This window comes from Gymnodraco acuticeps, unplaced genomic scaffold (assembly GCF_902827175.1).
Source record: "Gymnodraco acuticeps unplaced genomic scaffold, fGymAcu1.1, whole genome shotgun sequence".
Lineage (NCBI taxonomy): Eukaryota > Metazoa > Chordata > Actinopteri > Perciformes > Bathydraconidae > Gymnodraco > Gymnodraco acuticeps.
In genome coordinates this window covers 685,706-703,859 of record NW_022992206.1, presented here as the reverse complement: position 1 = coordinate 703,859, position 18,154 = coordinate 685,706, and the positions used below count along the sequence as shown (strand labels likewise).

The window sequence follows — 18,154 nt, the reverse complement described above, 5'->3', positions numbered from 1 at the left end:
ACAGCATAGTGGTACAGGCCAGCTGCACAGAGCGACAGGGAGCCGGATTTAAATACAAGCGCATAGGAAAAAGTCAAGAAATGAGCTAAAACTGAAAAAAGAAGCAGCATCTGGCTGCTTTTCAATGATATTGGAGAAAGCAAAGCTGAGTGCAAGATTTGTAAAAATGAAAATAACCTTCAGAGCAGGTTTTTTTTGTTGGTAACCACTCAGGATTTATTGCCAGAGGTGGGAGAAGTTCCGATCTTGTACTTGAGTAAAAGTACCAGAGTGTAGGAATCAGAGGTGGAGTAAGTCATACATGTGCAAGTCATGAGCAAGTCTCAAGCCACTGTGGTGAGTCAATCAAGTCAAGTCATTGCTCAGGTCAAGCAAGTCACAAGTCAAGAATCAAGTCATACGAAATTCTGATGAATAACCCCAGTTTCCACATTTAAAAATCAGTTAAAATATTGTGGTTATGAAAAGTTTAGTTTTATTTTCAACATAAACAGCAATGGAGAGTGGGGCGCTGAAATTATAACTCTATTTGATTATTAAGTATTATTCTGCTGATGGATGTCATTACATTTGGTGAAAAGCACATAATGACTTGTTTAAGACTCGGTTTTCAAAGTTTAGGACTTGGACTTGACTTGAACTTTCCCATCCTGACTTGAGACTTGACTTGGACTTGAGTGCAAAGACTTGAGAATTACTTGTGACTTGAGTGCAAAGACTTGAGACTTACTTGTGACTTGCAAAACAATGACTTGGTCCCACCTCTGCTAGATGTTGATATTGTCGGAGCTCTAGTATGTAACCCTTAAGAAATGTCGATGAACTAACACTGTGGTTACTCCTCTCACCTGGCAGTGATCGGATGAAGTCGTAAACTTGTTCCACGTTCCACTTGGTGGGGTCGTTGGGTATGAAGCAGAGCGAAGGCGAGTCTCTGACAGCACAGACCTCCTGTTCCGAGGCCCTGCTCGGGTGCCGGTGTACGGGGACCTGAGCGGGGGCGGGGGGCAGGGGCCCCGAGCTGGCTGCAGAGAGCGGGGAGGGCGGTTCCTCGTAGCTGGACATGTCCGAACACGGGCTGGACTCCTCCTGACTGGGTTGCGAGGGGTGGGGGGAGGAGACAGAGCCGCCCTGAGTCTGCTGCGGGGAGGGGGACAGCTTCTGAAAGTGACAAAGTTGAAGCATGCCGTAAAACACTCGGCATATGGGAAATAAATGGCGGAACAGTAAAACGCTTTTAAGACATTGTGATGGACTCAGCAAAGATTAAAGCTGTTATAAAGTAAGATTGATACTGTATTTAAGTGAGTATAATACACCTGCAAGGATTTTAGGGTTGTTGGATGGATGCCAATGCCTCAAAAGTTGCTAAACCTGAACTAAACCTGAACAAAATGTGAAACAAAAGCACAACAGAGGTTCAATACTGAACCCTTGAGGCGTTACATAACTGAAAACATTTTGGCTATACAACCTTAGAAAGAGGGATCTCCAGCCAGAAAATATATATTATTCACTGTCATATAAACTACTTGTCTGTATTGTAAAAGTAGCTTTGCTGTGTCATTAGAAGTTTCAAGGTCCTGGGATATCTACGTACAAAGTCAAAGTCTCAGATGAGTGGCAATAAAAAACAAGACAACAAATCAAGTGGCTTTTGATGACTATATCATTTGCGTAGAAGGCAGAAAATCCATTCTGATGCTCTACACACCTACCGTTCCCCAATAAACGTTGACAACGATCATAAAGTAGGTAATGACCCTTTAATGACAGAGGAAGATAATCGGGCACTGACACAAATGATGCTAAAAGTTCATTAAGAAGCCTCAGGCGTGAAGAGTGCAGCAGGAGCAGTAACTACTGAGAGGTAAAGTGTTGAGGAGGGTTTTTACAACAGTGTGTGTGTGTATATGTGTGTGTGTGTGTGTGTGTGTGTGTGTGTGTGTGTGTGTGTGTGTGTGTGTGTGTGTACCTGCTTCTTTGCCTCTATACTGCTGCGGCCCTGAGATCTTCTACGCCAGCGATTGGTCGGTTTACTCCTCTCTGGACGGAAAAGGCCTATCCGTTTCGTGCAGCCCACGTTGTACCTGTCAGCAAAAGCCCATTATTAATGTGTTTACTTTTTCACAAAATGAAAAATTATAAAGAATGAAAAAGTGACTCGCCTCTTTGCACAAACCACGGAGCAGAATCTTTTAGAACCTTTAAATGTGTAGGCAAAGTCGACCCAGCCGCAGTATTCACATGTCAGCTTGGGTTCTTGTTCTTTTTCTGAAGGAAGGGAAACAATATGGACACTCAATATTAGTTTCTCTTGTGAAATTAAACAACGTGTGTCAGATATGGTCTAGGAAGTCTGATTTAAGTGACAGATACATGTGTTTCAAGTCTTATCAGGTATTAAAACCCTGTACAGAATTGCACAACTCTGGCAACCATTAGAAATATGCTCATGCTACCAAGTTATTTTCAGGAATGTGTACCTGCATGAACCTTGCCAGAAAACATGATTTTGCAGCAAAAGGTGAGCCAGTATAACTTTTTTTTATCCAAAAATACTGCATTTGCACCAAACTGTCAGCGGACTGGCTCCATTTAATAAATGAGAGGGCTGTGTGTTTTATTACACAGGGCTGGAGTCTGAAGGTAAATCAGTTTACAGCACTAGCATTTTGTTGCCTGACAAATGAGAATGTTCCAGGAAAAAAGGACTTAGGTTACATTCAATTTATCACAGACTTGATGCATTTAGAGTGAAAAACACTCCTGGAGAGCTACATTATTTAACAGGTTGGTTTGGGACTGGCGAATAAAGGCATGTACAGGTTAAGTGGCTTGGGGCTTTTCTGTATCTGTTCTGAAGATTTTAATGCTGTGAAGTTAACCCATTGTAATGTCACAATTTCATAAACCTTCTAAACAGCAGATTCTATTCCCCACTTTCTTTTAGAGTCTCATTAATGCATCCCAGTGTTAATTTGTCAACGAAAACTATGACGAAAAATGTTCGTCAACAACCTTTTTTACATGACTAAGACGAGACGATGACGAGCTAAAAATAGATTCTTGATAACGAAAACTATGACGAAATGTATATTTAGTTTTCGTTGACGAGACTAAGGTGTTAATGGTGGACTATCGGACATTCAAAATGCAGCATATTTCCCCCCGAGTGTCCATCTTGTCTGTCAAAATGCATCTTACGTTTCTAACTTGCAATATCATTATTTCCGCTCTCTTCACTCCAGAAGAGCGATCTCCCTGTGTCTCTCTGTGTGCGGGGGGGCAGGGCCTAACAGACATGCTGCAGCGGACACAGAGATCTGCCGGGGACGGAGCGTTCAGAGAGTATAGAGACACATTTTGACTAAAAGTTGACTAAAACTAGACTAAAACTACGAAGAATAGGAATGACTAAAATGTGACTAAAACTAATAACCATTTTCGTCTAAAGACTAAATCAAAAACAGCTGCCAAAATTAACACTGATGCATCCCTGAGTTTAATGAGAGCACTGGGCTACACAAACTGATAAACATCAATTGTTGTACTTTCATACAATAATATGCATTACCTGATGTGTTCATGTCCTCGGTCTCGGAGTCGCTGTTTGCTGCGTTGCTGACGGGGGTCTTGTCGGGGTCCGAGGAGAGCTGATGATCCATCTTCTTCGGGCTGTCGATGAGAATGGGCAGACGCTCCACCTGGTGACAGAAAAGAGATATTTACAAATGTGATATCATGCTCCAGGAATAGGAAAAAAGGCTGTTTCTGCTGTAACAATATAACTGGACGGCTTGATTTGCAAAGCCATAATTCTGAAAACAGCAATATTAGATCAATGAAAAGACTACTTTAGATGATGATCGCAGCATTTGACTACCGCTTAATTAATTTAACAACCAGGTAATGTAAGTCTTTGTCACATCATTGTCTAGATCAGAGGAAATGGGGAAAACACAGACACTTCTGAACAATAGCTAGCTTAATAACTTTTGGGCTCACTTTGATAATCAAACTGCTGCTGGAGACATTGTTAGCAAAGTAGGGAATGTGCGTCCAATTGTTCCGAAACAATGAGTCATCAGCAGGGAAATGATTTGCACTAGTGATTATTGAGTCATTAAATCATTAAATCAAGCATGAAGGGTTTAATAATTAATGGTTACAACTTCTTGAATGTGAACATGTGCTGCTTCTCTGTTTAATATAATTTATAATTGGATATCTCAAGCTTTGACATTTCATAGAATTAACACCTAATGAATAAATAGAAAAAAAACCTTCTAACAATCATTAATATTATATAATGATTAGCAATTAGCCCAATTTAAAAGAACCATATCAATGTGTTTGCAATGTAGATACTGCATTATTTCAGGCTCTCTAACAGTATGACTTATTTGTGCTTGTTTAGACCTGTATGCATGTAAATATACCAAGCATTTATACCAAATGTCCAGTAGGAGGCAGTGAGCCCCAAGTCTAAAAATAACAACAAGCCTATGTGTTGTTGCATGTGAACAAAAGGGTGTTAATTCTCACGTTTAGCTTTTTATAAAAAAAGGGGGATACACACTTTACCCGTATACAGATAAACAATATAATCACCTGAATGTTAAGTGAGATGACACAAATTAAAGCAGGGTTTTTATAAGCCTCGAGATAATTGAGAAGCTGCATCTCCACACGCACACACCTTCAGTCTCACTCAAATTAATGACTGACTCCCACAGAAGCTGTGAGCTGTCAGTAGTAGTAGTAACAGAGGGTTTTGTGTTTGCCTGCTGACAGCTCCCTGCAGGCGAGTACACCAGAGAGTGTGTTGTTATCGTGTCTCGCTGCTAGTAACTCTGCGATCGGGCCACTTACACACACGGGGAACGGCTCGGCCCCCTCTTGGATGACAAAGCCTTCGATGACATGTGTGAGGACCTGCGGCTTGACGATGGCCTGCGGCGGTTTGTTCTCGCCGTTCTGCGGCGTGCTGCCGATCACGGTGGGTGCTTTGCTCTCATTTCCTGAGGTCATGGCTGGAGGTGGGGTCCCAGGTGGAGCAGCACTCAACCTCTTGGTTGAGCCTCCGCCTGCTGATAAAGAAACAAATTCAACACCGTGCAGTTAATGTATAGTGCTGGTCACTGCTGGTGGGTTCTATGAATGAAATTAGAGCTAAAAGAAGGGTTGATTAAGCATTTATGTCCAGCAAACATACAAACATCCCCCCAGTTTCCTTCACAGATGAATATTTGATGCATTTCCTTGTCATATTGTTGTATGTAAATAATGTTGTGTTTTCAAAATGGTCCCAATTACAGGCATGCATTTAGAAAATGTCGTGCTAGGTTCTGGATAATTAATTAATACATTTTCAGTTGTATTACATTTCAATGGCATTTTGTGGAGAGAACAATCAGCAGCCCTAGATTAATTGTCAGATTGAAACTTTAATTACAAATATATAACATATTCTGATTTCAGCTTCTCATAAGTGATTATTTGTTGCTTTAATAAAAACAACATTTAAAAGACATCACTATGGGTTTCATTAAGAAGAACTTAAAAGAAATGTTTTTTCAGTATTTTGTGACATTTTATAGGTGATTCAAATACCCAGCAGATTAATTGAAAATTAAAATACAGTAAGGACATTTACACAAGCACAGCAAATGAGGGTAAATCCACACTATTATTTTTATTTAAAAATGGTTAAATTACATAATTTTAATCATTAAGTATCTTCAAACTTAAATAATATAAGTAGCTGCAACTTTAATCAATTAGATGTTACAATGTGTTATTTATTTCAAGCTTAGAATAGCTTCTTTTTCTATATTCACAGATACGAGCTCTTTAACAGATACTTGGCTGTGTATGATCATGAGGTCATATTATTTAAAGTCCAAGCAGACACACAATCATCACATTATAGCTACATGCAAACAGTAAGCGGTCATATCCACCTGCCTGCTGCTTTAAATGACTGCTCTGGTCTATTATCAGCAGAACATTTGAAGTGACCTACTGACACACAGACGGTCAATAACAAACAGTAAATTCAGCATGCGTGACTCCCACAGACACAACACCGACGCCCCTGCTCCCCACAAAGAGAAAGTAAACGCCATGCCTCGTTCTCTTAAAAGTCTCCAGCGTTTACCAAGCTTTCTTACCAACTTCCAAGGTGTTCAGAGAGAAAACATTGCGGTTTGTTTGTGGTTGTAATGATCCTACACACAGCGCTGCCGCTGCTGACCGTGTTTGAGCTGCACCGCTGCTTCAGACACGCTAAAGAGAAGCTTTACAGAGGCCCGCCCCCCTGTTTCCTCCCATAGAGGAACACTAGAAGGCTGCTGCATGATGAACACATGCTTCAACCGGGAACCCGGGAGAAGAGTGACTCGATTCAGCCTGACCAGGGGCGTTTCCTGGACCTGGAAACATTAGGGGCTAGCCCACAGTGTTGGCGCCAGAGATTTTCTTTTGGGGGTGCTGTGGGGTAGCTTGACGTTTCATAGAGGTTGCTCAAACATGTAGGGTTTCCCATTAAGGTACCGGGCGCTACAGTGGAATGTTCTACTGCAACACTCTCCACACGCACATACACAGTACACCCGTGACTGTAGGAGGCTCGATAATCAGCTCACGGCATAGGCTATAGGTGTAAGCAGGGGGTAAAGTGCAATTTGTTATAAGTGGGGCGCGGACCTCACCTCATCGTCCGGGGGTATGCTCCCGGGGAAGATTTTTTTTTTTTTTTTAAATATTAAAGTTAAATGCATCAATCTGGTGCACTTTGAGAGATCTATGGATCTCTCAACACCCTGAAACAGAACTGTAAACTGATTTTCTTTTTGGATATTTTACAAGTCACTCCCCTTTTAAACTGTATTCTTGTTTTACTGGCATATTTAATAACTGTTTTTTATAACTATAATGATCATATGAAGGTGTGCCTCAGAAATATTCTTTTGAATAATTCGTCACCAAACCGTTTGAGACCCACTGAGATAACTTGGATACAGTTAACTATCTAAACACTCAGAGTCCTTTAGCTCACCTGAGAGGAGAGGAATCTCCTCCAGCTTGTTGTGGAAACAGCTCCTTATGTCCGAGCTAGCTAACCAGATGCTAACAATATGGTCCCGTGCGCTCTCTCTGTCTCTCTCGCTCGCTTACTCAATCACACTAAATGCGCTATTGCCCCACACACACACACGTTTATTTCCATGCAACTCTCTGATTGGTCTGGTGTTTTGCCTCTGTTGCATTCACTGAACACGGGAAATTACAATCCTGCCGTCCTCTCTAGTGTCATGATGAGGTTCAGGTAAAGCACGGTTAATGTATTATATTATTGAGGGAGAATTATCCGGGGCTACAGAAAAAACATTCGGGGCTTTGACATTTTAATTTGTATTTCCGACAAGTGTTACAAATATAAATACGATCCATTAAAAGCGACAAATGATCGCGAGACAACAACGCATGTATTTAATTTAACAGGGGCACAGAGAGGGATTGTATGGCCCAAGTCCCCCCACTGCTGAATATGCCCCCTCTGAGAGAAGTTTGACAAGACACAGGGTTCTTACATATTTTCAAATTGTATACATTTCCAGACTGTATATATTTTGTACACAATATTTTACAACTGAGGACAAAAAGCTAGATGTTAAATTATGTAAATAAATTCCAACTGTTAACATGCTTTTTTCTGACTGTGTATGCTATTTTATTTTCAAGTAATTGCCAGAAGATGGTAGCTAGGTTGTTTACTGTAGCTCATACAAATACAATAACCTTAACCTGTAACACAATAATATTCACGAAACTGACGATATGAACAATTTGTACCGAAACAAAACACAAGCCTAACGCCGAGCCTCTGAATTAGCACTAAGAGAAAGAGTGCTAACGTACTTAGCACAGAACTCACTTTAGCAATCTTTTATACTTTTTAAAATATATATCACCTGAAAACTGAGATTCCAATGGTATACGTATCATCACTGAGCGACCAAAACTCGCGGCAGCGAAGGCTGGCAAAAACACAACACACAACTTCACTTTACTGGGCCAAAACGGCAAATATGTCTTACCTTTGCTGTTTTCTGATCAATATGTGTGTTCAATGACATTAAAATGCATATAAACGCTGCTGAAGGTTAATCCAATGTCTCTGTGTCACTTTGAAATGATTACTGATAATCCATCGTAATATTTATGGCAATGAGCCTAGTTTTTAGTTTTCAGTTTTCAGAGCGTAACGTAGCTTTCGGTTTGGGCAAACTGCGTGCGCATCAATCTCACTCCTCAATGGTAATGTGAAGGTGGATTTAGGAACTTCCCCTCGATTCTATTGGCTCTAACGGTTCAAAAGAGGTATCAATCACCAAAATCGACCTCTCTAAAAAGGTCAAATTTAGCTTGTTTTGCATCAATCTTGATACAGGGTACTTATATGTTATAGTTTGGATTCCTAAAGCTTTTACTCTACTATCCCATCATTCAAGGGTGGTTTTCACTAAGTAATGTTTTTATTTTGGACGGAAACAATAATTTACATTTTTTTACTATATTCAATCTGAATTGACTTTAAAATAAAAAAGTTCTATATTGATTCTGACTTTTCTACATCCAACTCACAGGTTTATCATTGCTTTGAGAAAAAAGATTATTAATGTACCCCTTTTAGAAGTGAAGATATAGTCATTTGTTCTGGGAATGTCATTTTAGAGCCTGAGACCTGAAAAACAGGCTCGGGGTTAACAGGTTACATTTAAATAACAGTATTACCACACTGTCGAGTGTCGAATTGCTTCAATTACTCAAATTTCTAGGTACTTTTTCCACCTCTGGTGTACGGCATGAAAAAGTTCAAGGTGCTGTAATTGTGGGGGGTGTGTTGTTTTGGTAAAATATGAAATATGATCCTGGACAAGACACCTCCTACAAACATGGCACTTACTACTCTTTGTATTGTGATTTTTAAAGTTTCACATTTTCATATGATTTGAGCTACGAGAAACAATTCGAGATGTGACGCTATCCCGATGTTATCAAGTTGAAAATAAAAAATGTTGTAATGATGATCGTGAGGTAAACAGTAGAAACAGCCCCATCATTCAAATGAATGGGGGGAGCCGTTTCTATTTTAGATTTTTGCAGCTCTGATGTTTGACTCAACACAACATAAAACCCCAAAATACTAAAAGAACATTCACAGTCCTCAATGCAGTGTATATAGTATATATATTCAGTAATGCATGTTCATTAGTTAATGTAACACCCACTCTGTTTACACACTTTTCATTGAAATACTTGAAAGAAGTGTCTGAAGAAATGTGGTGCAGTTAATCTTTTAGCTGGAAGCCTTGTTTACTCAATAAGCCACTTTGACAGGAAAACTGCTTTTGATACATTTTCCGAATGTAAAGAAGCTGAAACTTTGTACCCAACGTCATCAGCCCCTGCAGCCAGTGGATTATAAAAAGTGTTTCCTGCAGTAGTGGTGAGAATCACACCCAACTCACTCTTCATAAACAGTGATTTGTGGTCTGCAGAATGATTCCTTTTACAATAGATACCACATTAGCCCCACTTCCAACCATTAAGGAGAAATATCACTGAATCTGGGTGAACATTTAAAAAGTACAACAAAATAATAAGAAAAATCAAGCTTCAGCATGTAACACACTAACACTCAAAGTTTCTGACCACGAGCCAAACCTCAGAACATGCTCTATATCTTTGATCCAAATACCCTGCTTAAAATGTGTGCACATAAAAAAATACAGAAAATTGAACAAACATTTAATTAATGCAACTTTTCACGGATGTCCTCAATACAAAAAGAGTGAGACATTCCCCATTCCAAATCAGTTTGTCCTAAGTTTAGAAACTAGCCTGAACACCTACACAATTGAATGCAATCCAAGAGAATAGATGTGTACAAAATATTGAACTTATAGCGTTCAGTAGAGGTTCACTGATTGATCCAGATAATTGTCAGCTGATCGTATATTTTAACCTTGCACCCACACCAGAACAGACAGAAACATGAGAACTGTGAAAAGGTTCTTTAGTGTCAGTGAAGAAGAAAAAATATCAATTTGAAACACCTGCAAGTCCAAATTAAGCTGTGGAGCATCAACCCTAATACCAGGATTTCAACAACATCCATGTCCTGTGACTCTTTGTAAATGACCCAAGATGATGCCATTTTAGTCTCCCATATCTTTTGTCTGAAAATTGTAATTAATGTTAAATTAATTGTGGTTTTGTTGACACCAATCAATACAGGCTGTAGTTAGTGGTGGTGTTGTATGAACTTACATCAGAACTTTTTATCCGACCTTCATGTTTGTAAATGGTTGCGAACACAATATGAACATGATGTCTCCCTTGCATTGTGTGCAACAGCCAGGCCGATACTATACAATAAAACAGTGACCAAGTGTGCTCAAATGTCTCCAATGTAATGTACAGGCAACAACATAATAAAAACAATAATGGTCCATTATGAGTCTGGGTGTATTATTGTTCTGCTGTTCAGGGCTTATGTCAAGTTTAAATGTTTGAGCAGCGCTGAGTGAATTGTGGGTATCAGCTGAGCTATTTGGCTGCATCTCAGATGAGTCGCAGATAAAACAAAGCAATAAGAGACAGAGAGGAGCGAAACTAAATGTGCTGCAGACACAACACATTCTGAATTAAACACCAGCATTGATTTTATGGTCCTTCACTGAAAGTTCAAATAGATGGCCAACTCAAGCAGAGCGGAGCAAAAATAAACAGTTTTTTGGCCCAAAGATAAAGTTTTTTCAACCACTTTTCCTAGTCCCAGTGGCTATTTGACTAAAGTGTATTTAACGAAACGTTTGAGTTCTCCATGCTGAGTCATTACCTTGTGGCTGGACAGCTGGTGTGGGTGGCTCGACTTTGGGCAGCTCGACAGGCTTGGTGGGTTGAGATGGTACAGGTGGAGGTTGCTGTTGCTGTTGCTGCTGCTGCTGCTGCTGCTGCTGCTGCTGCTGCTGCTGTTGTTGTTGTTGTTGTTGTTGTTGTTGTTGTTGTTGTTGTTGTTGTTGTTGTTGTTGTTGTTGTGGTGGTGGTTGCTGCTGCTGCTGTGCGGCAGGGGGTGAACACATCTCTCTGACCACCAGTGAGGTCGGTTTATCTTTATTGTCGTGAAGCATTCGGGAGGCCTATGATGGTTATCAAGGGAGAGAGGAAAACATGAGAAAGTACATCTGCAACAGTGAAGAAAAGACAGATCAGCGACTTTTAGTCTTTCTAATGTCAGTGACTCATGAGCTAAAAACTATTAGAGCTTGGAAAATATCACACCAGTGGGAAAATATGACACCAGGAATCTCTTAGCCAAAGATTTCAGTTTTTTTTAACATGTATGTCTTGGAGTAGAAATGGAATGTGTGGGTTTTGTTGCAATGGTAGCTTTTGAGTGAGCAACACAAAATGTTAGGATCAAAAGTCCTGTCCCGTAAGAAACAAATGTGGGACAAATACAATGAATCATATTAAGAAGCAATTCTGGTAACAATGAATAATATGATACCAGAAAAAGATATATCCTAGGAGAAATGTTTATAGTTTAGTTTTACCTTTGTTTGTCCTCTTTTTAATTAATTTTTCAAATATTTTTAAATGAAGTGGATCATTTTCAACAAAGCAATGTGAGGCTGTGCCAGCTTTTACAGGCAATAATATGACCTTTGCCTTATCATTGATGCTGGCAACACTTTAAATGAAATACATAACATTTAAATGAAAAGTGTCTCATTAGTTTGAGACCGTGGTGTGTAAGTGTACTCACTGTTGGATGTATTTGCAGGTTGATGGCAGTGAGCTGGACGGGCTGAGCTTTCGCGTGGTTCAGGGAGGAGTGGAGGGCGTGGGGGCTGATGGTGGAGTGGAAGATGGTGGCCTGCTGGCTGGGCATGGAGGACTGGTGCGGAGCAGGTTTGGGCAGCACGGGGACGGGGTGCTGAGACGGTTGAATGGAGGCTGTTTGCAGCAGCTGGCCCGCGGCCCTCTGGGAGGCTTGACTCTGATGGACCACAAACTGCTGTTGCTGCTGCTGCTTGTGCTGCTGAACCAGGGAGTGGGGCTGGATATGAGTGTACGCTGGAACGAGAAAAACATTTGGTTTTTTTTATTCATGAATCCAGCTTACTGCTGTGCTCACCACCCACAGATAGTTCACTTGACATACTTCCTCAAAGCCAATTTCCATTTGAATAAGGTCCTACAAAATATACTTATCGTATTAGGTTCATTTAGACAACTGGTATGCAGTTTTGCTTTTTTGCTTATACCTGTGTGTTAATGTGGCCGCAGACAGTGGAAAAGGGGAAACATTCATAGCATATACTATTGCTTCAATACTATATAATATGTATAATATATGAAACTATTGACAAAGTAAGAATTGTACATTACATGGTGCTGAAACTAAGCAAACAATTATGGTCATCTCTGTACTGTTTATAAGGCCACAATGGAAAACATGTACTGGTTCCTGTTAATGCAAATTCAATATCTTGGACATTAATTGGCTTTTTTTCAGATCAATCTATTATAAGAGTAATCATTGCAGCCCTATTTTCTTATTACACAGTGCTAAGTGCATGCAGTAGTCTTGTCAAACATTGTCTTGTATAAAAAGGTGAGATCTGTGACAGAGCACGAGCAACATTTATCTCATGCGTGCTGACAACTGTCCACACTCTATATATTAGAGAGCAAGGCCAAATGTAGCCTGCTTCACAAAAAAGCAGGTTTTGTAGCTTTCCCTTCACCTGTGTGCCCCTTGCTGACAGGATGTAATATTATGAGCTCGATGAAAGGTGCACAGAGAGGCTCCCTGTAGCAGTTTGGGTCTGACCATTACTCACAAAACGTTTCAAAATGGCCTGTCACCACCTGTCAGTGGTGTTGTGGGTAAAAAGGCATCCTGGGCTCATAACTTGCCTGGAAAGCCCGAGACACAGCACATCAATCTTGCATTGTGGGAGCATGTCTGAGTGGGAGAGAGTTGCTCAGCGGAAGTATCCCGAGGCTAGTCTAATATTAGAAATACTCCAGGAACCAACATGCAGAGCTCTGACACTCTGTATGGAGTTAATGTTGAGTCAGGAGGTCCAAGCCCCTCTGCTGCCTCTTTGATCTTTTACAACTCTACCAGGAAATACTAACAACTAATTGACTCATTTCTAACCCAAACAAGAAGAAGTGACTCCTGCCCTAGAATACAAAACAGAAGCGTTTGAGCTGTGTGAACATGGAGGTGTGTTCGGTGATGTTAATAAACCCTCTAATAAATCAGTTTATGGAAAACTGCCAAGTACATCAGCGTTTGTCTCAAATCCCCCTCGCCCCCACCCTGTTCTTTTCATGATGTTTTGTGTGGGATCAGCTCCATCTGGTTTCAAAGTTTCCCTGAGAGGCTCTGACCGCAGTCTGTGCCCTGCTGTGGAATATATACATGTTTCTATCCGGCAGAGTGCATGCCATTTGTCCCTTTAATGCTGAGAACGGTTGCTTTTTCACATGGCGAGACTCTGTGAAACCCACCAACAGAAAATCGGTCTATTCAGTGTTCAAAAGTGAAGACCTTCATTTGTTCATGTTCAGAGAAGGATGGATATGAGCCCAGGATGGGTGAATACATCCAGAAGCAATAGAATTAAAGATGTCAGCTTAGAAAGATGGTTGGCGGGACGTTGCGGGGCTCGCTGCTCCGCCCTTTGAGGCTCGAGGAGCGGACAGTGTGAGCTGTATTACTGGTGTAGTTTCCTGGTTGCTGCGTGGGGTCTGCGAGACAGTGAGACACCGCGGAACTGAGCCTGCGTAAACACACACTCACAACCTGAGCTCCGAGTGTGTGTGTGTGTGTGTGTACGGAGCTCCACGCAGCACCGCGGCTGAGAAAAGATAAGGCTGGCTGTGTGTACGTGTGCGTGTGTGTGTGTGTGTGGAGCTCCGCAGCGTTACCTCACTATGACCAGGAAGAAAACAATGGAAAAAGAGAAATGTCCAACGAGGCGTTCTGGGGCAGCATAGACAGGTATTTTCTGTGTTAGAGTTTTACTCGCTACAGGGTGTACTTTGAGGGTTTGTGACTCTGCAGACCGTTTACATGCAGAAAAAGCTACTTAACACACGAGGGGACGGGTAATAACCGGAAAAGCATGTCATGGGACCTTTAAAGATGAAGAGAAACAATAACATGATAGGAGCCCTGATCTGGGATGATTAGACCATTCATGGATAAATTGACCAACAGAAAACTAAGTTTTCAACAAATATTTTTTGTATATTTTTTAAAAATCATCCTTTTTCAAACGAAAATAGCAAAACACATTTACCATAATAACTTCAATAATTTAATAGTTAAGAAATGTTTTTGACTTTTGGTTCAGATAAAACAGGACGTCTGTTTAGGCTCTCTGGGGGGTAATTTAAGTTTTTCACATTTTCTTTTACATTTATAAAAAAAAATAGACAAACTGGAAACTATTTAATAGATAATAAAAACCATGGGAAAATGGCATTACTCCTGACAATAGGGCATGAGAAAGAACTCAGAACAACAAATAATCTATTATTATCTAATATTCTGTCACTGAAAATATAAAATACTCCAACTGCAGCAACTTACACTAAAAAAGGTAATAAAAGCACAAACCTGACCTTAATGATTTGAATGATTATGTGCAAATATGGCAATACAATAAGAAAAGAAATAAACTACAAAAACCAACCACCTACACATGATTCAAAATGCATCTCGAACAGTTAAGAATTGAATAGTAGCACTTTCGATCAAGATCTCACAGAATCATATGGTAGCAACAGATTCCAGCATTTGTTAATGATAGGCGGGGGATTTCTGAATCATCACACAACGGAAACCACCAGCCCTCCCAGTGTATCCTGACAACGTTCTCAAGCCCCTAATGAGGAACAGAGAGAAGTCTTGGAAGAAGAGGAACACAGGGGAATTCTTTTAGATGCCTTTCCCCCTCAAGGTCTTGGAGTTAAGGACTGGAATGAACTACCCTCCCCCCCCCCCCCCACCCACGCAATCATACAAAATTCAGTATGTGGCAGTGGGCTCCACACCCCATACACCTCCTACTCTATCTGCGTGTTGTTGCACAATGTCCTGCGATGGAGGACAGTTAACGTCCCCGATGGGTTTGTAGAACCAGGCCCTGGAAAATCCCAGAGTTTCCACTTTCTCACCGACTGCCACTCTGGCTTTCACTCATGAAACACATTCCGAACTAAAACAACAGAGCAGGCTTTACACCATCTTTCCTCACTCTAATACAGATCATCATCAAAAGAACTCAATTCCTAAATGAATCCAGTTCCTGTTTGGTTTCAACACTCCACAGTTTCAGACAAAAAACTGTTGCCGTCTCACGTTAATGTCACATTGGCAGGCTCTCAGGGAGAAAACCAAATGACACCTCAGTATTTTAGCAGTTGTAAACTCCAGTGAGGCTATATTTTCAGATCAGTAAAGGGAACATTGGATGTCAGTTTTATTAGACAAGATAAGAGAGAAGAAAGGAAGCTGTTATACATTTTAAGTGGTTTTCCTTCTTATTTCTTGGTAATCCTTTTCAAGTGAAACTGGCAACTCCTTCTGTTGCTAGCAGCTACATAATTATGCCAAGTCAGATTTCGTGTGCTGTTCTTTTAATCTGCCAGCATGGTGCTTTGGGGGGTTTCATGCTGTGTTTTTTTTATAATAAGGTGCTGAATCTTTGGTGCCAAGAGGAGGCGATGACAAACACTTACTGCAACAAGCCAGATGCAACATTTGTTTCCAGTCCAAATCCTATTCAGGGGACCAACTCTTAATGATGGTAATGTTCACAGTAGCAGAGATAATGCTCTAAAATGGTCTGCCAAAACATTGATGAGCAAAAATAGCAAAACAAAATGAGTCACACCTCTTCTGTTTCTATTGTTCTCTCAGATCAGACCAGAATGATTTCTGCGGAGTCAAGTTCAACCCTAATAAAGTAAAGATGTGTTTGATTCATGATAGTTTTCACAATATCATTGCTTCTAATTATTAAGATATTATTTTACCATTTTATTTGTTAAACTTGTTAAAGTGCTATCTTTTGCAAAACAAGTTCATATGAAACAGCCAGTGAGGAGGTTTTTGTCATTTGTTAGACTATTTATGCTGGTAATGAAGACTTGGTCAACATTTAAACCAATACAAGTGAGCCTAGCAAAACCAGTTTAGGTTGAGAGAAAAAAATGATGAATTGTGTTTATAAATACATGTTTGACACATTAATACACTGTGCCCAGGAGGTTATGTTTTCAGTTTGGTTTGTTTGTTTGTCAGTGGTCTGATTGTAACAACATTTGGTGGAGGGGTGTAGTATGGTCCACAAATGATCCATTTACCTGGTGGATCGATTTTTTACTTTTATTAACATTGCAAGACAGGGCATGGGCTTTGCCAATGTCTCTTGGAGTGCCTTTCTAGTATTACATGTAACAATTATGCTCCTTTTAAGGGAACTGGTTTCCTGCAGCAAGTTATTGTTTATATCCCTATCTATTGGCCATAACAAGACACTAAACATCAACCATAAAAGTAGTTGTTGACATTTCGGATTTACAAGAGACAGTGGCATGTCAGTAGCAAAGCCTTCCCCTGATACAACATTGCAAATAAACTGTCAGGTTGAATCCGAGCTTTCATACTGAATCCTCCGATCAGGCAGACACACAGCCTCACGCGCAGTGTACTAACTCCTTGCATCTCATGTGCACACCTGTCCCTCATGGCCTGCTGCTATGGCAACCCATGTTCATTTCTCCAGACAGCATGCAGCCAGATTTGCAGCCTCCATCCTCCCTTTCATTTTATGTGAATCCATTACTGCAACAAAGCATGACACAGTTGTGCACTGACACGCTCACATAATCCCAACTCCCCCCCCCACACCCCACACCCCCACCCACACACACACACACACACACACACCACACACACACACACACACACACACACACACACCACACACACACACACACACACACACACACACACACACACACACACACACACACACACACACACACACACACACACACACACACACACACACACACACACACACACACACACACACACACACACACACACACACACACACACACACACACACACACACACACACACACACACACACACACACACCACACACACACACACACACACACACACACACAAACACACACACACACACACACACACACACACACACACACACACACACACACACACCACACACACACACACACACACACACACACACACACACACACACACACACACACACACACACACACACACACACACACACACACACACACACACACACACACACACACACACACACACACACACACACACACACACACACAACATTATTTCTTGGGGTGAACACAGTTACTACTCCCAGCGCATGTACATTGACTTACATATATTTTTTGCCTAAATTCTGTGAAATGTGATGTCTTATCAGGAGCCTCTTGAAAATGTGATAATGCTTTGCTTATCTTGCAAACAAACTGGTCCAGATTCGTTTTAATCAGCTTGTGCTGCTGGCATACTCACAATCATTCACACTAAATACAAAAAAACAGCTGCTGACATTCAAAGTGATTTAGAAAGACTCTTGCGTGGCACTGTGCCTTTCACAGCTTCCAAATCACAAAGCAGCTCGACTGTTCCAGACACAGGCCAACACATTTTATTTACCACGGCTGGTTTCACCCCGTCAGTGAGAGAATGGGATTGTGATGCAGGCACTGACATGTCACACTCACAGCCAGAGATATTATCAGGGCAAAGTGTAAAAACTCATTTCTCATCTAGTCTTGCTATAAAACACAGGAACACATTTCTGCTGTACAGATGACAGCTGCCTGAAGCGGAGCCCCAAGTCTATTTCAAGGTTTGAGATGGACATCTGTTTCAAAAGAGAAGCACACAGCAGCTGACAATTTGCCAGTTTAACATAAAGGAGAGAGAAAAGATCCTATGGAATATCAAGTGTCAGTGAATCGGAATAACACAAAG

General features: G+C 40.9%; 1 protein-coding gene across 1 annotated transcript in view; it reads right to left on the bottom strand.

Moving 5' to 3' along the window:
* LOC117539549 (polyhomeotic-like protein 2) overlaps positions 1-18,154 on the bottom strand; it is a 32,737-nt gene that overhangs the window by 2,883 nt on the left and 11,700 nt on the right. The window contains 7 exon segments of the mRNA XM_034205752.1: positions 849-1,161; positions 1,976-2,090; positions 2,169-2,274; positions 3,578-3,707; positions 4,876-5,093; positions 10,913-11,213; positions 11,843-12,153. Coding sequence (XP_034061643.1) covers positions 849-1,161; positions 1,976-2,090; positions 2,169-2,274; positions 3,578-3,707; positions 4,876-5,093; positions 10,913-11,213; positions 11,843-12,153 — 1,494 coding nt within the window.